A 22,357-nucleotide genomic window follows, 5' to 3' on the forward strand; every position below is an offset into this window, starting at 1 on the left:
TCATCCCGCCGTTGCTTTCGCCAGAAACGAAGACCCTGGATGTGTCCACGCAGAGATTGGCAAGAGCCCACGCTAGGATCTCTTGGACAAATAGAACATCATTGTGACAAGTAGCAAACGCACAGCCATTGCATTGAAGAAGCTCCTGAAACATATTTGTTGAACTTAGCTTGAATTTAGTGACTTTTTCTTCATTGTTGTGCGTGCGTTCACAAATTTTTGAAAACGTTTCTAAAATCTCATCCCAGGTAGAACATTATTATGTAAATTATTATTATTATTGATATATTTAAATCATAAGATATTTCATCTGCTATACTGCTAGACCCAACTCTCGTTTGGCTATCCGAACTATTCTTTACAAAAATTTGAGCATGTGTTCCAACCAAGTGTACGAAAATTAAAGTTTTGATGGAGGAGTGAACAGTAATATGATATCGGAACACGGAATATTGCTATAAAATAATAGCCTAACAAGTTACGTTTTTGCCGCGAGGTATCCCATAAAAATTATGTACTTTTCGAGTGGCTCGGTCTTATTTAGCAGGTGCGCTGTGGCATTAGAGGAAAATTTTGGTTGAGCAGACAACTTAGTCCCGAATAGCAAAATATTCATGACAGATCGCTTTCAAAATGAAGATGAAAACAGACAGAAAACTTTGCCGTAAATTTACTGAAGTTAAATCGAGTTCGGTCACCAGAAATTTTCAATTTTTCGCGACTAAAAATTAACTATTTAAAATATTTGATAAAAAATTTCCAAAAAAATTCGAGTTATTTATTTTCTTAAAATTCAGTTCTGTAACTTCTAATCCGTCTGTATTTTTTCCGGTGGTTGAAAACTTTTCAACGCATCATTTTTGCTCTGTATCCAAAACATCTTTTTGGAAAATTGAAGACTTATGCGGTTTAGAGCTCTCAGAATAACAAAAATTTGTAAATCTTTTGAAATTAGAACTAAAAGTGGAATATATAACTAAATGCAGAAAAATGTATTTTTTCCGAATTATAGTGTTGTTTTTGCGATCAATTCTTATTTCTCCAAAACTAACCAATTTAATTTTTTCAAAACCTTGGGACGTAAAAAAATCGGTTTCTTGAAAGTCAAATCAACCAAATACTTGAAAACTAAAGGTGGAAATCATCTCTTATCTTGTTTTTTTTTGTTAGATTGTGAGATGAGATTGTTCGATTTGATACCCACTAATCTAATAAGATAAAAAGGAAATTGAGAATCAGAGAGTTTAGGGTCGCTAGGAAGAAAAATTTACTAGAAATTTTCTTAACCTTTCTTTTGAAATTGGAAGAAATTTTTTTTTGTTTTGAAATTGCTCTTCGTACTGATCATTTCCAGTCTTTGGGCTCTTTTGTAAAATAAAAAACTAAATAGTTTTATAAGTTTGAAACACCTCATATAAAAAGCAAAGATTTCTTGAAAAATGAAAATGGAATATTCTTTTACATCTTTACAGTCCACATAAAAATTATTAAAATATCCGATTACTCAAAAATACTTTCTTAAAAGAATGAAAGGGACAAAATGTAAATGTTACTGCTAACCAATGTTCCTCAACGCTTCTAAATAAGTCTTTAAGGGCCGCTTTTAAAGTTTCTTTACATGTAAGACACAATTACCGGCTGAGTATTAAAACTGTCAGAAGTTTTAAAAAAACTGGAAAATTTCAAGATTTGCTACCTGTGTTCGTTGTACCTATCTGGCAAGAGATCTGCAAGATTTTAAACCAAAGAGACCGATTATGCTCATGAAACTAACAATGATAAATATTTCGAATAACTTCAATATCTCCAATTCACTTTTAGTGTCAATTTCGTAATCACCGAAACAATTGCCTCAGAGTCCACACAGTTTTTCGGGAAAAAAATTAATGTTTAAATTGACTGTTAGTAACCTTAAGTAACGATAGAATGCCAAAAACAAATTTTCAATTTTTCAATTTTCAATTTTTCGGGGTTCGTATTTGTTTGTTTGTTTGTGCTTGTGTGGGTGTGTTTGTAGGCGTCTTTGTTGTGTGTGGTATTTTTTCCTGAAAGAATTGGTGTGAGAGTATTATTGCCTTTGATAAAATTGCTTTTAAACTTCGCTCATATCACATCTGCGAGATATTCAAAAATTGATTGTTGCATTAGCTCTGGAAATATTAAATTTGACACAATATTTCCGCAAAACTTCAAAGTTTAATTTCAAATTTTTGTCAGTGATAAGATTACTGATATAATTGCCTCCAGAAGTCAAAAACTGATTTTACAGAACAAGAAATCAAGACATAAATGAATGGTGACTATCTCTGACTAAAGATCATAATAATTTTTTTTGTGTCGGGTTTTGTTTTTGTTGGTTGTTGTGTTTCGTGTGTCGTGTATATGTGTGCTTTTTTGTAATATTTGTGTTTTATGTGCCTGTATGACAGAAAAAGAGAGTTATTTTGATAGGGTTAGTGCCTTTAAGTGATAAGCCCAAATAGAAGTAGATTGCATAGACCGCCAGAAACCATGAAAAATTAGATAAATCACTTCTGCTAAAAATTGCGGCTTTAAATACGTCCAAAGCCCAAACGCTGTATTTTTGAATGTCTTTATTTCAAAAAAAAATGTAGAAGACGTAAATGAACTATGACGAATCTTGAGTTTTGGCCATTTGCCAGAAATTTTTTTCAAAAAAGGTTTTTATGGAGTTGGCTGTGTATTTGTGTGTTGGCGTCTTTTTATTTAATATGGTTGTTTTATGGGTTTTCTGCGTCTGTGTTGCTCGAATTGTACTACACTTATCTTTTTAGAATTTGTTCAGTTTTTTTTCTGCCAAAATCAGACGGCATATTTTTTAGTTCGAACTGCACAATTAAATAAGCACAAAGCAAATAGGCTGCTTTCGGATGCTCCCAATGGTTTTGTGATTGAATTCAAAAGTTTTTTTCAAAATTTTGCGGTGAATGTTGGAACATTCCGTGCAACGAGGAGACCCACACGATCCGCCTTGGTAATTTTAAGATCAAAATCAGCGTGAGACTGTGTAGTCATTTTAACGGCAAATATTTCACCTGTGGGCTCAGTTTTTGGTCTCCCCTTTTCAAGTTGTTAATGGAGATTTAATTGCTTTCATTAGTTAGTTAAAATATGCATGAGTTTTTCAGCTTTCTAACGCAGGACTTGACTAATATCATAAACAAATACCTGTTAGTCGCATAAGTGGTCTCTTATCTACTAACCATACAAGTGATCGACTATTCAAACAATGCTGACATGATTTCCTGATAAATGTAGAACGATCATTTAAGAAATAGCGTATAATGTGTATGACATCATATCTGATCTTTGTACATTTAGTAAATTGTTAAATATTTCTATCTGGCAATAGATCTGCGAGTTTTTAAATTGAAAAGGCTGTTTATGCTCATAAAATTTTAAAAATGATAAATACTTCTAATAACTTTAATATCTCCAATTGACTACTAGTGTCAATTTTATGATTACCGAATTGATTGCCGCTAGGACTCCATACATAGTTTTTTGGAAACAACAATTAATGGTTGAATTAACTGTGAGTAACCCTAAGTAAGGATCAGATGCCAAAAACAAATTTTTAGAGTTTTTTTTTGTGTTGCGCTTCGTATTTGTTTGTTTGTGTGTGTGTGTGTGTGCGCCTGTCAGCGTGTAAGTAATGGAAGGCGTCTTTGTTATTGTGTGGTATTTCTGCGTGAGAGAATTAGTGTGAGAGTATTAGTTCCTTTAAATGTTAGACAAATAGAGGCAGAGTGCAAAACACTTTCGGAAATCATGAAAAAGTGGAGTTACATATTTGCTACAAATTGCTGCTTTAAATTTGTCCAATGCAAAAACTTCTTTCAAACCTCGCTCATAGAATATCTGCGAGATTTTTATAAATCGATTGTCGCATTGTGCTCATGAAACATTTAAATTGGCACAATTTTTCCACAAAACTTCAAAAGGTTAACTTTTAATTTTTGTCAGTGTTAAGATTACCGATACTATTGCCTCAAGAAGTCCAAAACTGGTTTAACAAAAAAGCAATCAAGACATAGCTGAACGTTGTTTTTCCTTGACTAGATATCTGATGCCAGAATTGAGCATTTCAATTGTATTTTTGTGTCTCTGTGTTTGTGTTGTGTGTGTGTGTGCTTGTGTGGGTGTTTAAAGTTGTTTACGTGTTGGTAATGTTTGTGTTCTATTTGCGCGTTTGACATAGAGAAAGAGAGTTAGTTTGAGAGGGTTAGTGTCTTTAAGTGGTAAACATAAATAGAGGCAGACTGCATAAACCGTCAGAAATGGAAATTTAGAAAAATCTTTTGCTAAAAATTGCGGCTTTAAATACGTCCAAAGCCCAAACTCTTTTTTAGATGTCTGTATTTCAGACAAATTTTAAAAGAACTCAATGAACTGTGACGAACCTTGAGTATCGACCAATTGCCAGGAAGTGTTTTTTTTTGAAAAAAAAAATGTTTTTGTGGTGTTGGGCTTTGTATTTGTGTTGGCGTCTTTTGATTTAATGTGTGGTGTGTGTTTGTATGGCTTTTCTGCATGTGCGTTGTTCGAATTGTACTATTTTTTTATCTTTTTAGTTTTTGTTGAGGTTTTTTCGGTCTGCCGAAAATAGACGGCATATTTTTTAGTTGAACAGTACAATTACTTCCAAAGCATGTGTGTTGCTTTCGGATGCTCCCAATGTATTCTCTGATTGAATTCAAAAGTTATTTTTGACTCCTCAAGAGGTATGTTGGAACATTCCGTGCAACGCAGAGACTCGCGCGAGCCGTCTTGGTGATTTAAAGATCGAAATCAGCGGGAGACACATGTGAGGGACACAGTGGTCATTTTAGCGGCAAATATTTTACTCTGGGCTCCAATTTTTGGTTTACCATTTTCGAGTTGTTAATGGAGACTTAATTGCTTTCATTCGCCAGTTCAAATATGCATGAGTTTTTCAGCTTTATAACGCAGGACTTGACTTATATAAACGGTTTCCTGTTAGTCACATGAGTTGTCTCTCTTCTACTAACCATACAAGTGATCGACTATTCATAAAAGGCTGATATGATTTCCTGATAAATTTAGAAGGATCGTATTAAGAAATAGCGTATAATGTGTATCACATCATATCTGATCTTTGTACGATTAGTAAAAACTGGCATCCCGGATAGCTTTCTCGACCACTAAAACTAGATTCAGAAGTCATACGTGAAGCAATATTACCTGGCAGCTCGTATAGAGGCACTGGTATCCTAAGCCAATGCATCCACTGGCACCGTTGCTAGCTGAGCCAACTGCATTCCAGCTTTGGATGTTCGGTTCTTGGGTCCCGTTTAGGTAAACTAAGTCCGAAATGCCCTCTGGGTAGATCATTATTACGTCTTGATGGCGAGCTGAAGAATAATTGAGACAAATGATAAAGGATGACAAATTGGATCTGTAGTAATATGCTATGGGGGGTGGGGGTTGTTTCTAATCCGAAACTGGGGCGTATCGTTTGTATCTGAATCCCTTGTTCTTTTGTGTTCTTCTAGGTGTTCTCTGTAGTTTTTTTTTCTCTCAGCCTTCTAGCATTTTATTTCATCCCCCGTATCGTTAATAAATTTCACCCCGGGTTGTAAGTTTTATAACCTCTGATTCACTCCCTAGTCTATTACCGACGGCTATCTTGCAAAAGAGTCTTGCATGATTACGCACCATCTTGCAAGATAGCCATCGGATATGCAGATTCTTGCAAGATAAGCGTCATTTGCTAGAATCTTGCAAGATAAGCGTCGGAGTTCGTCTAGGGCGGATCCCAATTTTGCCACCAAACTGAAAACCTGATGAAATCAATACGTTTTTCTTAAACACACGTGCCAATTAAATTAACTACGTTCACGAGGATCTACTGGTAAACGTGATTAGAACTGTCATTAGAAGAAACTGCTTTCAGGCCGCCTTCAAATTTGCAAATAATTGGTTTTGTGAAATAACAATTCCTGTAAAAGGATCAACATGTGTTGCCGTCTAGATCCGTCTTGATAGAACAACTAGTATTCCCGATTACTTCGTTAAAATTTTCCGAAAATTAAATCGTAGGCTTTTAGTGATTAGAATAAGAGGAAGCAATAAGTACTGTAAAAATCGCAGTTGGATCTTTTTCTAGAGACATATCAGTGTCATTTCAGCTGGATCGGTCGTTCAGATGTTCTTAGTTTTGTTTCTGCCATGCTAGCTGAGAACCGAGTTTTGTTAGACGAAAACTGAAATTGAATTGATTGAAAATTTCGTATGCATTTTTGCGTCAATTGTTAACTATAAATTATTTAACTATAAATTATTTATTTCTTCTTTTTAATTATTGCCACACCATTTGACATTAAAAAAGTTAGTAGAAAAAATAAATTGTATAAAAGTTTTCTAAATGAACAGATAAAAAGCTTGATCATTAAGTACAATCAAAATGCGCAACAAGAGAGAAAACTAAACATCTTATTTGTCTAAGAGCACTTAATTTCCGATGAGCATTTCAATTTGCTCACGTCAAGATTTTCAGTACACAAAGAAAGAATTTTTGTGTGGCATTGAGGGAGCGGTTGTTGTAGCTGTCACTCGGAGCCGCTACTCGAGGGTAATTTGGCTGGATATTGCCGTTTTAACTGGTCCCTTAAGTGCATTTGTATAATAATAAATTTAGATATAATAGTTGTGTGACTGCTTATCCACAACTTGCTTGTGGTGAGGTGACCCTGTGTGCATCTACGCCATGATGTGTGACAAGTTGTCCACGGGTTAGAGGGGAGGCAGTAGGAGGCATCGTCAAGATCAAAGGAAAAGGGGCGAAGAAGCGGATTTGTCTGTGCCGTGTGGCCGTGTTCGACTGATGGTTTTAAGTCCAGCAAATTAGCTACCTCTACTGTTGTTTACCTCAAGTCAATAATTTTTAGGTCCGTGGTGTTCTCACCGCAGTTGAAAATGTGATTTACGTCATGCCGTGCTAATTTACATTTGGAACAGTGGTATCCAATTCTCAGTTTTTCCGATGGGATGCATGCTTTTCTTGGCGGCATTTTTTCTTCTCTGCTATCTTTGGCGGTGTGCATAGTTGCTTGGTGTCTTTGTTCAGCTGAGTATGTACGTGTGTCGGTGAATGCTTTTGAGCAAACTTTTGTTTTCTTTGCGATTCATTTACTCTTTATTGCTGGAGTGTTGCTTCATTCAGTCCCAATAACTCATTTGGTGTCGTTCTCATGGGACAAAAACTTGGACGAATTGAAGGATTGGTAGTATTTCTTGCTGAAATAATTGGTATTTGGTTAAAAAAATTAATCTGTGTGGTTTTTGGTATAACCATGTTTAAACTAATTAAAATTAAAACCCTACGCTATTTGTTTTTTTGCATGCTTATATTTTCTCACAACCTGAATTTAGTTTTAATATTTTTTAATTTTGTTCGTAGAATGAGAAAGATCGTGTTAAACTATGATAGTAAGACAGATTTGTTAACCGTTTTTTCTTTTATTTGTTTTGCAGGGCGTAACTTAAGTACTTTTTAATGAAGATTCTTTTTCGTACGATTGTTTGATGGTCGTTTATTTTTCCGTTCAAATTTCTGTGGATTTTCCATCCAATTTGGAAATTGATTGAAGTGATTTGGTTTTAGCTATTGTAACTTATAAGGAAAGTCTCTTTAAAGTAGCGCAAGTCTAAAAAAGCTAGGAAATAGAACGGAACGAACGCAAAACCGAATGAGAAAAAAATCAGCTGAATGCATTATTTGGTTGGCCAAATAATCTGATTGGTCTAAACTAGATTATACCTAATGTAAGAAATGGCCGACTAATTAGTTGTCGCTTGATTATCTATGGTTTGCGGTCGTGTTGCGCTCCACTCTGTCTCTTTTCTGAAGGGGTGAGGGGAGAGGTTGCAACCACCGATAGACCTTCGTTACGCTAATTTAGATGTATTTGTCACAAAAAATGACTCTAAGGCAATGAGTTTATGATATACTGTTCAGAGCATGGGAAAAATTTGGCCTTAAATCGCATTTTATAATTTATGGCATTTTGCTCTGCGCTGGTTTGGCTCTGCTGATGTCGCTGTGTAAAACAGTCCGAATTTTGTCGTGGAATTAGACTATCTACCTCAGCAATTTTTTTCTCGGTACTGTTGCAACATGGTGGAAAAATCTAATCAGTTGGCGAGTGGAGTAAATTATGCAAGTGTTTGTATTCGGTGGCTGTCAAATTAGCCGACAGCCGAGTAGGTTTTTTAAAACAGGTCAAGGAGGCCAGAAGCTTTCGAGATAGTGGCATTAAATTTTCTATCTGGTGGGCCGGTGGTCACGCTTTTCGCGCGTTGCGGCGTCGATTTGATGACCGGCCAACGGTTTCCGGATAACATCACTCAGCGAATCAGAGGTATGGCCGTGCACAGCGGTTAGATATATTAAAAATGACTGATTTTTGTTTCTCTGGTGCACTGGAATACATTATGAGTTGCAAATACTATGCAGAGTCTTGATTGTAACCATTACATAACTGTTACACAAGATTCGGCTTGTTTTTACGTCGACTTACTTTTACGCCAGCTCGCTAACCTTTGTTCTCGGAACAAGGTTTGTTGGGAAATGTCCTGCGATTGCTATGGCACTCGTCAGTTTTTTCAACAATTCGGTCCTTCTATAGAAGTTTGATAAGTTCTCAATGACGATCAAAACCGTGTGTTGATATTCATTTTATTAATAACTGTAATTGAAGTTCAGGGCAGATACTAGGTGGGTTTAATAGCCTCGTCTATCTGTCCTCTCCGAGATATCTTTTGTTATTATGATATGTAATAATGTTGATAATAATGTAAGTAATTAAATTGTTGATTTAAATTGATTTATTCTTCCGACCCCACTTGTGGGGGGGGGGGAGGAACTATATAATCAAATGGATTTTTTTTTGTTCAGTCAATTTTTGCCGATCGATATATTCATCGCCGAGAAATGTGAGTGGTATCATTGAAAAGCTGGTTCAGCGCAGAATTCAAAATTGAAAAGATTTTTTTGATTTTCTTTGTTTTCGAGGAGTTATCGAGGATTGAAGTTTTGTGTGAACGCGGCATATTTGTTCACTTTTAGTGTTTTTTTTTCTTCAAATTAAGATACTTTCTTCAAAAACAGTATTTCAAACTCAAATTTCTTACCAGAAAATGAACCAATTTTGTGTTCCTTTTAGAATAAAGGCGATAAAAAGACTAGTTCTGGTCTCATAGGAAGCTTCAATCCAAAAAAAATTCAAAATCAATTTGAGAACTCTTTTTTTTATAAAACTATTCTACTTTTTTTTGCTTTCATAAGTCACCTAGAGATAAGTCACATCGAGTTTCCGTTTTTTACAAACCTCCTTAACAGTCACATGAAGCCCAATGAACAAAAAAATTGTTTTCAAGGAATTGCTCATGTTTTTTTTCAATTCGACTCAGGTTTCGTAATTTTAAATGAAATTTTGAATTTCTTCTTAAGGTTTTACTAATTTTTTGGAGTCCTATGGCATGGACTCATTGACTTACAGAGCAATATGTTCCGTAATGAGATGTAAGTGAACATATCTAGCGCTTTGAGTGGACAGCTAATGGCTTTTAAGACTTCAAAAAAATTTCAAAAGTTTTTTTGAACATTAACTTATCATAAACTTATTGTGATCTGTAAATCGGTCTCTGTGAGAACAACACCCTCTTTTGTCCTATTGTAACCAAATTTGATCTAGCTGGCGGTTTTATTTTCTAACTTTTAGTAATATGACTTCAATGACACAAGATTTCAAAAAGTTTTAAATTTTTTTTTTGGATATTTCCGTATTATCGGTTACTTTTGAAATCTTATCACACTATCCTAAAATTGACTGCTTCTATTGGCTTAAAGAAGATGTTCAGTGATTCACAGATAAAGTGTTCAGAGAAAATCTTATGGTTTCAAATGGCTTCGACCTTTTCGCTTTTTTCTACTGAATTTTTTGGTTTTGCCTGATTTTGTTGTTTTCATAGTCATAAGACTTGTTGTGACGTCTTATTGGTGACCTATGCATAACAAACATCCCCATTTTTCTTTTTGAGCGTATATATTAACTTTCGTTGAAATTTATTGAATTTAATGGCTGTTAAGGATTTGAATTTTTTTTTTGAAAATTTTTTTGAACATTAACCAAACTTAAAATTTTCGTGAACTGTTAAAAGTCTCAGTATTGACAGATTCCTCTTGGTTTGTACTGCAACTAAAATAAATCTCATTAGTGGTTTTATCTTCTAACTATCAATGATATGACTTCAATGACACAATAATTCAAAAAATTTTTTAAAAATTTTGGATATTTTCGTATTATTGGTTACTTTTGAACTCTTTCCACGTTATCCAAATATTATTCACATTATGCAAATATTGTACTAATCCCAATGGCTTGGAAAAGACATTCAGTGGATCACATATAAAAATTTCAGAGAACAATTAACTTATAGAAAATTATATTTATAGAAAATAGGAATTGCATTGATGTTAACAAATTAATTGAGCATAGAAAAGTTGTTAGTGAAAAATTTACTTTTTAATGCATTCAACATTTTTCTCGCTCAATTTTTTTCTTGAAATTGCTGTTTTTGCCTGTTTTTGTTCTTTAGGTAGCCGTAAATTGCTGACAAGTCTCTTAAGCTTGTAATTGAGGATTGAATTATTGATGTTACCCGAATCAGTTAGTCAGTTTATAGCCTTTAGTCTTAAAGTTTATGACACACATTTTGAAATGTTTTTTAAACTTTTCAGTTTTTGTAGTTCTTTTTGTCAAATTGTAACTAATTTTCATAAATGAGAGGTCACATCTAATTTCTTGTATTTCAAACAATAGCATATCTACTGATATTATTTGTCACCGATGCTTTGTTTGTTTGACATCGAGCGTGTTTATAAACGTTTTTTGAGTGGCCACTTTTTGCGTTTCTTTTTCTCTTCTTTCTGTACAATCGCGTAGTAACAGATCCCAATGGTTTACAAATGTGGCCCAAATAAACTGATTTAATCTCTCATTATAATTCCTGCAGCTGAATTAGTAGAAATAAGAATTGAATTAAAAAAACAATATTCAGATAATAGCAAATGATTTTAATGGTAGCAATAGTTTCGCAAATTGTTTGCAATTGTTAAGTTTTTCTTTAATTCGTTTTTAAGGCTTAGTCTTCCCACAGACAAGGCCTTTTGCTTTGTATTAACGTTTTAGTAATTTATCAAGGATTCTTTAGTTAAAAGCTAATGATTTCTAAGACTTTTGAAATTTCTAGGTTTAAAAAATGTTAACTAATTTTTGAATTTCGCCTCATTGATCGTTCTCTTTGTTGACTTGTAACATAGTCTCATTAAGAAAACTTTCCATCCATTGCGTAGTTAGGAGAAAGTAAATTTGAGTAGTTAAGGTTTATCTGACTGCATTTTGACGTTGTTACTCTGTGCTTTTAAGTTTAGATATTCAGTTTTTGCCGTGAAATTTTTGTTTTTTGCTAAATTTTTGATGGTTTTTTGTCTCGTAGTCTCCTTGAGGTCAGATCTCATTGGCGCTGTAACATTGCATGGCATTATGTAATTCAATTAGTAGATAGGTTGTGTAACGATTGTTTTAAACTCAAACATCTATTTTTGTTATTTCTTTATTTGGTTCACAATTAAGTCAAAAATGTAGATGAGCTCGGGTCGGAACATCATGTGCGAACGCACATTAACGAGCCGCCTTGTTTATTTTATCATAAAAAAGGAGAAATTTATTTTTTCTTTCTGAAGTAAACGATTGGTTTACTTATCGATGAAATAAGTGGTCAGCTTTCAATGAACAGTACGATTAATATATATTGCGGAAAAAAGTAACGAATAATCGGTTCTTACCTTTATGGAGATATTTCATATTCGTCACATGAGGTTAGTTGACCTATGTTATAAACCTGTTTTCAGCTATTTATATTATAACTACTGTTTACCAATAGTGTTGTAATCGTATAAAGATGAAACCAGTAGGGCGTTTTCTGTGAATCCATGGAAGAAAATCATCAGGTTCTTCTTCTCTGTCGTATCATCTGAGTTGGGATTTTCGTTCGTACCTGAAGCACAAATTAAGTACTGAAATTGAAGTGGATTTTTAATTCTTCGCTTGGAATACCCATGGAGCAAAAATGGACTAACGATGAATTTAAAGTGAGTTTGTCCGGCAACCATTTTTTACCCGATCTATACGCGATTTTTCTACCCGGGTCGAGAAAATTTATGTAAGAAATGCGCTGATTTTTCAAAAAGTTCAGCGCAAAAACCTTACATAAAAATGGGCTGAATTGCGCTGAAACTTTGCAAGAAACGCGCTGAAAACCGCTGAGTTTTCAAAAAATAGCTATCACCGAGAATCGAACCCTGCTCTCCAGTGCCGCAGTCTTCACCCAATTCACTGCGCCAAAGATTCCTGCAAATTCTTCCTATTTAATTTAGTTTTATATTAATAGACAGTTTAAGAAGAAATGCGCAGAAATTATGTAAGGAATGCGCTGAAAATTGCCGTCATATCTTACAAAGTTATAACGGTGGAAAAGGCTCAAGAAAAGCCTGGACACAAAACTTGCAGACTTGTTGGAACATTTGTTGACCCATTAAACCCATACAGATTTGCAAACGAGTTCTCTTACTTTGAAGAAAAAAAGCAAACAGTGCAACTTTGGCCCTAATATTTATCAATGCCAACATTATGCAGTCGTTATTGTCGATTGAAAAAGACCTAAAATAAGACCCTTAAATCAAATCAGCATGTTAAAAACCCAGAAATCAGATTAAAAATCTTGAAAATGTACAACTGCAATCGATTCTTTAATATTCTTTTTTGCTCTGAATTTAAGCTCTTGCAGCTATATTAAGAAGCCAGCTCTTAAAAGGCTTCTAAACCTAGCTGAGACGTGAATGGCAACTAATCGACCAAACTTAACTATTAAATCTGGTTTAAAAATTGTCTAGAAACAATTGTTCGGATACATTTTTCGGAAACAAAAAAGAAAACAAAGCATTACAATCATTCAGTTGTAAAAAAAGACCGTCAAAAATAGCTCAGGCTTGTTAGCCTCCTGGTTATGATTGAAATTGATGTTTTTTTTCAAATATTGGAGCATTTATACATAATAAAAACTTTGCTAGAGTAAAAGATACTTGAACTTTTCTTTTGTGGCGTTGTAAATAGTTATAGAACGAACACTCAAAGTTTAACGATTCGTAGTATTTGAGGAAAAGAATTTTCGGTGATAAGTTTGAGGGGCAAAATTTTGTAGGAGTTAAAGGGGGTGAATGAACCGGGCCTACAACAAGTAGAGCCGTTTGGGACGTTTCAGATTTCTCGATGGTGTGGTGTTTGAAAAAAGGTTTGAAAATTTATTGTCGGGGAGGAGTTTGATTTCAGAAGTAAATACACGGTCTGGGCCATGATTTTTGCCGCGTCAATGCACAGTTTTTTGGTCAACCCAGACCTCTTCGTACCTGTCGTTCGTACCTGAAACACAAAATAAGTACATCTGAAATTGAAGTGGACTTTTAACTCTCCGCTTGGAATATCCATGGATTAAAAGTGGACTAACGGTGATTTTAAAGTTGAGGTTGTTAGACAACCATTTTTCCCCGATCTTATACGCAGTTTTTTTAACGTTAGAAAAGGCTCAAAGCCTCGACACGAAACTTGCAGACTAGTTATAACATTTGTTGACCCATTAAACCCATACAGATTTGCAAACCAGTTCTCTTACTTTTAAAAAAGCAAACAGTGCAACTTTGGCGCTAATTTTTATCAATATCAATATTAAGCAGTTGTTATTGTCGATTGAAAAAGACCTAAAATAAGAATCTTAATTCAAATCAGCATGTTAAACCCAGAAATCAGATTAAAAACCTTGCAAATGTACAACTGCAATCGATTTTTAATATTCTTTTTTGCTCTGAAATTAATCTCTCGCAGCTATATTCAGACAGAAGCCAGCTCCTTTAAGGCTTCTAAACCTAGCTGAGACGTGAATGGTAACTAATTGACCAAACTTAACTATTAAATCTGGTTTTATAATTGTCTAGAAACTAATTGTAATTTTTATCAATGCCAACATTATGCAGTCGTTGTTTTCGATTGAAAAAGAGTTAAAATAAGAACCTTAAGTCAAATCAGCATGTTAAAAACCCAGAAATCAGATTAAAAACCTTGAAATTGTACAACTGCAATCGATTTTTTTAATTCTTTTTTGCTCTGAAATTAAGCTCTTGCAGCTCTATTCAGAAGCCAGCTCTTTTAAGGCTTCTAAACCTCGCTGAGACGTGAATGGCAACTAATAGACCAAACTTAACTATTAAATCTGGTTTAAAAATTGTCTAGAAACAATTTTTCGGATATATCTTTCGGAAACAAAAAATAAGACAAAGCATTACAATCATTCAGTTGTAAAAAAAGACCGTCAAAAATAGCTCAGGCTTGTTAGCCTCCTGGTTATGATTGAAACTAATGTTTTTTTTTCAAATTATTGGAGCTTTTATACATAATGAAAACTTTGCTACGTTGAAAGATACTTGAACTCTTCTTTTATGGCGTTGTAAGTAGTTATAGAACGAACACTCAAAGTTTAACGATTCATAGTATTTGAGGCAAAGAGTTTTCGGTGATAAGTTTGAGGGGTAAAATTTTGTAGGAGTCAAAGGGGGGGGGGGGGGGGTGAATGAACCGGGCCTACAACAAGTAGAGCCATTTGGGACTTTTCAGATTTCTCGAGGTTGTGGTGTTTGAAAAAAGGTTTGAAAATTTATTGTCGGGGAGGAGTTGTGATTTCAGAAGTAAATACACGGTCTGGGCCATGATTTTTGCCGCGTCAATGCACAGTTTTTTGGTCAACCCAGACCTCTTTGTACGTACCTGTAGTTCGTACCTGGAGCACAAAATAAGTAGATCTGAAATTGAAGTGGATTTTTAACTCTCCACTTGGAATATCCATGGATTAAAAGTGGACTAACGGTGATTTTAAATTTGAGGTTGTCCGACAACCATTTTTGCCCTATCTTATACGCAGTTTTTTAACGGTGGAAAAGGCTCAAAGCTTCAACACAAAACTTGCAGACTAGTGGGAACATTTTTTGGCACATTAAACCCATACAGATTTGCAAACGAGTTCTCTTACTTTGAAAAAAAAGCAAACAGTGCGACTTTGGCGCTAATTTTTATCAATGCCAACATTATGCAGTCGTTATTTTCGATTGAAAAAGACCTAAAATAAGAACCTTAAGTCAAATCAGCATGTTAAAAACCCAGAAATCAGATTAAAAACCTTGAAAATGTACAACTGCAATCGATTTTTTAATACTTTTTTTGCTCTGAAATTAAGCTCTTGCAGCTCTATTCAGAAGCCAGCTCTTTTAAGGCTTCTAAACCTCGCTGAGACGTGAATGGCAACTAATAGACCAAACTCAACTATTAAATCTGGTATAAAAGTTGTCTAGAAACAATTGTTCGGATATATCTTTCGGAAACAAAAAAAAAGACAAAGCATTACAATCACTCAGTTGTAAAAAAAACCGTCAAAAGTAGCTCAGGCTTGTTTGCCTCCTGGTTATGATTGAAACTAACGTTTTTTTTTCAAATTAATGGAGCTTTTATACATAATGAAAACTTTGCTAAGTTAAAAGATACTTGAACTTTCCTTTTATGGCGTTTTAAATAGTTATAGAACGAACACTCAAAGTTTAACGATTCGTAGTATTTGAGGAAAAGAGTTTTCGGTAATAAGTTTGAGGGGTAAAATTTTGTAGGAGTTAAAGGAGGGGGGTTGAATGAACCGGGCCTACAACAATCAGAGCCGTTTGGGACGTTTCAGATTTCTCGAGGGTGTGGTGTTTGAAAAAAAGGTTTGAAAATTTATGGTAGGGGAGGGGGTTGTGGCTACAGAAGTAAATACACGGTCTGGACCATGATTTTTGCCGCGTCAATTTAGTTTTATGGTCAACCCAGACCTCTTTGTACGTACCTGTAGTTCGTACCTGAAGCACAAAATAAGTAGATCTGAAATTGAAGTGGATTTTTAACTCTCCACTTGGAATATCCATGGATTAAAAGTGGACTAACGAACGGTGATTTTAAAGTTGAGGTTGTCAGACAACCATTTTTCCCCGATCTTATACGCAATTTTTTAACGGGGGAAAAGGCTCAAAGCCTCGACACAAAACTTGCAGACTAATTGGAACATTTTTTGACCCATTAAACCCATACAGATTTGCAATGCAAACGAGTTCTCCTACTTTGAAGAAAAAAGCAAACAGTGCCACTTTGGCGCTAATTTTTATCAATGCCAACATTATGCAGTCGTTGTTTTCGATTGAAAAAGACTTAAAATAAGAACCTTAAGTCAAATCAGCATGTTAAAAACCCAGAAATCAGATTAAAAACCTTGAAATTGTACAACTGCAATCGATTTTTTTAAATTCTTTTTTGCTCTGAAATTAAGCTCTTGCAGCTCTATTCAAAAGCCAGCTCTTTTAAGGCTTCTAAACCTTGCTGAGACGTGAATGGCAACTAATAGACCAAACTTAACTATTAAATCTGGTTTAAAAATTGTCTAGAAACAATTGTTCAGATATATCTTTCGGAAACAAAAAAGAAGACAAAGCATTACAATCATTCAGTTGTAAAAAAGGACCGTCAAAAATAGCTCAGGCTTGTTAGCCCCCTGGTTATGATTGGAACTAATGTTTTTTTTCAAATTATTGGAGCTTTTATACATAATGAAAACTTTGCTACGTTGAAAGATACTTGAACTCTTCTTTTATGGCTTTGTAAGTAGTTATAGAACAAACACTCAAAGTTTAACGATGCATAGTATTTGAGGAAAAGAGTGTTCGGTAATAAGTTTGAGGGGTAAAATTTTGTAGGAGTCAAAGGAGGGGGGTGAATGAACCGGGCCTACAACAAGTAGAGCCGTTTGGGACGTTTCAGATTTCTCGAGGTTGTGGTGTTTGAAAAAAGTTTTGAAAATTAATTGTCGGGGAGGGGGTTGTGCTTCCAGAAGTAAATACACGGTCTGGACCATGATTTTTGCCGCGTCAATACACAGTTTATGGTCAACCCAGACCTCTTTATCTGTACCTGGAACTCTGATGTAAAAGTGTCTCTCAATGACAGAGTTTGCAAATCTGGAATCGGTGACGTTGATGGTCATTAATTTCATTTCATCTGTGCGTAGATTATTTGGCAGTTTTGGTGAACTGCAGCCTGCCGATGCCGTATCTGATGAATCATCATCATCGGCAAAAACCGATTGAAAAGGAATGAAATTTACTAAAATCAGGACAACCAATAACTGAATCGATAGATTGGTCATTTTGAATTTTGAGCCGATAGCAGTAAAGTGAACTTTGGTTACTTTTTATTTAAAAGGTATGCGCAGAGTTAATGGCTTTCGGAGAGTCCAAATTTGATTTGAAAACCGATTTTGATTTACTATCAAGAATTTTAGCGTAGTACTGTTTTGAGCTATCATAAAGACTCGTTAAATTCTCTTTTATGTTCTGTTTCGTTTGTGTGGCCAAATTTTTCATTAGTTTTGGTTTAGTTTTGACTAGTTTATACAACTGATTTTCTCAATTTTCGCGCAGTTGGTGTATGATATTTATAGTGTTGATTATCTGGTGAGCTTAGTTATAATTAGAAAACTAATTTCGACTGTTACTGAGTTGATCAGATTTTGATCAATTTTGGTTTATGAACATTTTCTGATGCATTGGGCAATTTATAAGCCAATTAAAAGACAAAAATTATTTTAAGTACCTTCTATTTACATAAGCAAACTTAGAAAAAAATTAATAAGAGTAAATGTGACCTTGGAACTTGTTAATTCTTTTTTATGAGCCAATATTTTTATTACATTTTGATGATAGAGACTTCTGTGTAGATTCAATGTTGGCCAGTAATTTAGTATCAACGTTCGTTCATAAGAAAAAAAGGCCAAAAACTATCAAAAATTTGAAGTAGTTTATAGTGGACATATAATTTTTTCACGTCAATTCACAAAAAATACAGATTTTAAAGTTGTTCATATTTTTGCTTTGTAAATGTCACGCCATGCTTAAATGTTAAAGCAGTCCATGAAAAATCAATTTTCATTTTTGAGGATTTTCATTTTTCATTGATGGTTTTAAGAATGTTTGACACAAATTTTGACGATGAAAGAGGCCGACGCAAAAACATAACTGGAGGTAATCAGCTAAGAATTCGCCTATATGAAAACTCAACGTGAACTATTTTACATTGCAAAGTTTCCGTTGAATCATTAAAAAATAAAGGCATGTTCACTTTCATAATCAGAAAAATTGATGATTTATTTAAATTTAATTGCTTCTAAGATTATTGAAAATGATGAGCCACCAAGCAAAGTTGAATCATGTCGAGCTAACATTGCTTCTGCTCTCATTAGAGGCAACGATAAACTGTTTTTCCGACCATTATTCAAATCCCAAGAAATTATTAATTGTTCCGACCCCTCTTGGGGGGGGGGGAGGAACTATATACTCAAACGGGTTTTTTTTGTTCAGTCAATTTTGGCCGATCGATATATTAATCGTAGAGAGTTGAGACTGGTATCATTAGAAAGCTTGTCCAGCGTAGAATATGGAATTAAAAAGATTTTTTTATTTTCGTTTTTGACAAGATATCGAGTTTTGAACTTCCGAGAAAATAGGGTGAAATCCGTTGATTTCATTCACTTTTTTCGGAATTTTTTGACTAAAATTTTGCCAATTTTGATAAAATTTAATAAAATTTTCAAGAAAATGTTCTTGACATTTTGTTTACGTTTAAAGACAGAATATATAGTCGGCTATTTTCATTGAATTTTTTGTTGTTTATACGTAAACATCATTGAAAATGTGGTTTACGTTTAAAGATGTTTTTGTCACAAGTTCCGGCCAAATATTTTACAAAATTCAGACTTTTTCATCAAAAACAGCACGAAATAAGTTTCTTTAGTGCACTCTGATTAAATTTGCAGGAAGTGCACGTCCAAACACCACTAACACATTTTTTGTAGACGGAAAGGGCGGCTAACTCCACTTTAACTTCCGTTGAGAGTGCTCTGTAAATAAAACTTTGCCGTTTTTTGCTAACTTTTTTCGTTGATTATCAAAAACGCAGCATTTATTTTAGAATTTTTAACTAACAAAATATCTATATCAACAACATTCCCCAAATTAAATATTCCTAATGGACAACCAGCATTAGCAGGACTAGTTCTGTACCAATCTTGGACCGTTACAATTCAAATATAATTCGAATTGTCATCAGCCGGTTTTTTATAGAAAAAAAATTGATCTTTTTTATATTAATTAAATACCGAACATTTCAAACAAAGCTCACTGGTGATAGGTCCTATTGGTTTCCTAATCAGCTCAAAAGTATTTATCTAGTTAATTGCTTGAAAGCTTGTTGTCGTTTTGACTTTTAAAATGTTTGATTTTTAATTAAAAATTGGATTATTGAACTTTGCCTCCATTTTTCTCTTAATTTTTTCAACTTGTAGCATAGTTTCAGCAATCAAAGAGTGCTCCATCTTTCTGCTGAATTCAAATTTAGTCTTTAATGCTGATTTACGCCTTAAGCTATGGTGTTCTGGCTTTGATACTACTAGATTTACTATTTTTTTTCTATTTTTAGGTATTTGCCCATTTTTCATGTTTTCTATTTTTGTCAAATTATCACGTTATTGTCAATTGATATATCACATGTTTCTCGTTCAAAATAACGCAAAAATAATAATATTTAAATCTTTAGAGATATTGATTGTGGTTCTTTACCGCTTCGACAATACTTTCTCGAAGATTTTAATTGATTTTTTTAATTTTGTCTTCAACTGTCGTTTTTACTTTGTCTTTTAGTCGCATTTAATTTCCTGTAAAATGACCCGGTTTGATTGGTTTTTCCTGGAAAAGTAGATAAGCCGATTTTCTGATATTAGAAGATAGATATTGGCTTTCATGACTTTGAAAACAATTGTTATCTAAAATGAAAAAAAAATCAACTTCGCAATTTTTTTCCCTTTATTGTCTGTTTTTTAACTGGTCTCGTTAATGAAAGGTTAAAGATGACATTTTTGTCAACGGAAGGTGTCAAAAGAGATTGGTGTCACAAAATCTTATCACAAATTCATTATTACTTTACTGGCTTCGACACTAAATTTTCACAAAAAAAAGTAAAATAATTTTTGATTTTTTGTCATATTTGACGTTCTTTTTGTAGACGTAAGATATTTTCTGGATAATTACAGGTCTCTAGGGCTTCCTTTGGAAAAATAAACGAATCTATTCAGTTTTTTCATATTGTAATTTATGGCTTTCTTGTCTTTGGAAATAAATTTTTTTCGATAAAAACAAGTATTACATAATCTTGCGTTTTTCTTTTTGGTCAAATTGTTACCTAGTTTCATTAATGAGGTCACATAACACATTTCAAGGGAAGTTGTCTAAACGGATTGGTGTCACAAAATCTAAAGTTTTAAGAGAATTCGTTATGTTTTTATTGGCTTTCACACGGGTTTTTCATAAAAAAAAGTAAATGAATCTTTGATTTTTGTCATATTTGACGTTGTTTTTGTAGACGTAAGACATATTCTGGATAATTTCAGGTGTCAAGGGCTTCTTTGGAAGAATGGACGAGCCTATTCAATTTTTTCATTTTCTAATTCACGGCTTTCATGTCTTTGGAAATAAGTTTTTTCGAAAAAAAAAACCAGTATTACTTAATTGTCCATTTTTTTGTCTAATTGTTGCTTATTTTCATTAATGAGAGGCCACATAATACATTATCGGTTTTCGACGAAGGTGCAACCGAATCCAAAGCATTTTCTGTCAAGCTTTAAATGAATTTTAGTTTGTTGTCTATTTGTTGTTCTTTTTGTAACTCAATTCCCTATTTTAGAAGAATTGGTAATTGTTAACCTATGGGATATTTTAGTTGAGTCCTAAAGGTTTTCATTACTTTGAAATTAATTGTTTTAAAAACAATTCAGCGAATTTTCTAACTTTAAAGTTTCTGTTCTTTTTGTCTAATCGTTAACAAAGCTTATTATAAACTGGTGAATAACCATTTTTTTCTGGTGAATTACAAGTTTTTTTTGTTTTTTATCAGTTTCATCTGGCGCTATTTTGACTTTGTTATTAAGTTTTGTTTTTTAAAACGGACATAAATTTTTTGATGTAATTAATGTTTGTTGTTGTTTGATTTTGCCGTTCGTCTTCGCTCACTTTCTTAATATCGGCATATCTCATCAATCTAAGGCATCATTTTTTTTTACTCCACTGAGTTATTTGCTTTGCAGACTGTCTTTTCGTTCATACACCAGCTTTTTTTGAAAAATACTTGAATTTTTTGTGTTTTTCTATCTGTTCCTCATTTGGTAGACAATTATGCCAAAATTGTGGAGGAGCGGGGTCGGAACCTTTTGTGCGATCGCACATTACCGAGCCGCCTTGTTTTTTTAAAGCTAAGGAAATGTAGTTTTTGTGAAAAAAAACAATTCATAGGGTAATGTAGACGCAATAGGAAAGCAAAATTCTTTCAATAACTATGAAGATAACGGCAAATGAAAGTCTTCAGTTTTTTCATTGTCTTGAAAAAGTGGGGCAATTTTGTAGGCTGAATGAAGTTTCAAATTTATTAATAACCCCGAATAATTTTTTTGAATTACGTTTCTTGAAAAGTATGGGAAAAGGATAATATACATTGTGAGGGCGCTATTAAATGATTGTCATTTGCGAGTTCAATTGATGTTTTATTCGAAATATTTACCATTTCTTTTGTAAGAAAAATGAAATAACAATAAAATCTAACTGGGGGCTGAATAATAGGCTAGTTTTTGCGTTTTTCTTCCACCGGAAAAAAAACCTGTCACCAATCATTTATTGCAAAGAACGTGTTCTCATACTCTTTCATGCTGCGAAACGATCCCCGGTTTGAGATGGTTTTACAGAATCAACTTGTTTGTGACATGGCTGGAAGTTCTAACAACAAGCTAAAGTTTAGGTCAATCTAACACCCTTCGTTGTGAATAAGTAGTAAACACTCCTCATATAACTGAAGTTTAGCTTAAGCAAAGCAGGTACAGTTCCTACTGTCAGAAATAAACCAAATATTGAGAAATTTCAAGAAAATGAACCCCACGATCCCTATAAGAAATATATTCAACATTGATTTATTGTTTTTCTTATAGAGAGAAGTAACTTGTAAATCGAGAAAAACAAGTATGCTCGCATGAGTTCTGATTCAAAATATGATAATTCGTCATGTTTCCCTGACGAGGTAGTGCCAACTCG

General features: G+C 33.8%; 2 protein-coding genes across 2 annotated transcripts in view; one reads left to right on the plus strand and one right to left on the minus strand.

Moving 5' to 3' along the window:
• LOC142352813 (uncharacterized) overlaps nt 1-18,244 on the minus strand; it is a 50,190-nt gene extending 31,946 nt beyond the window's left edge. The window contains exons 1-4 of the mRNA XM_075404948.1: nt 17,142-18,244; nt 11,986-12,105; nt 5,227-5,396; nt 1-145 (exon numbers count right to left, since the gene is read on the minus strand). The exon at nt 1-145 is cut by the window's left edge and continues 256 nt beyond it. Coding sequence (XP_075261063.1) covers nt 1-145; nt 5,227-5,396; nt 11,986-12,105; nt 17,142-17,376 — 670 coding nt within the window. The 5' untranslated portion in view covers nt 17,377-18,244. The remainder of the gene's footprint in view (nt 146-5,226; nt 5,397-11,985; nt 12,106-17,141) is intronic.
• Nucleotides 1-22,357, plus strand: part of LOC142353366 (kinesin-II 95 kDa subunit-like) — a 437,531-nt gene that overhangs the window by 255,268 nt on the left and 159,906 nt on the right. The gene's annotated exons all lie outside the window — the stretch shown is intronic.

Source organism: Convolutriloba macropyga, chromosome 14 (assembly GCF_964194025.1).
Source record: "Convolutriloba macropyga chromosome 14, txConMacr16.3, whole genome shotgun sequence".
Taxonomy (NCBI): domain Eukaryota; kingdom Metazoa; phylum Xenacoelomorpha; order Acoela; family Convolutidae; genus Convolutriloba; species Convolutriloba macropyga.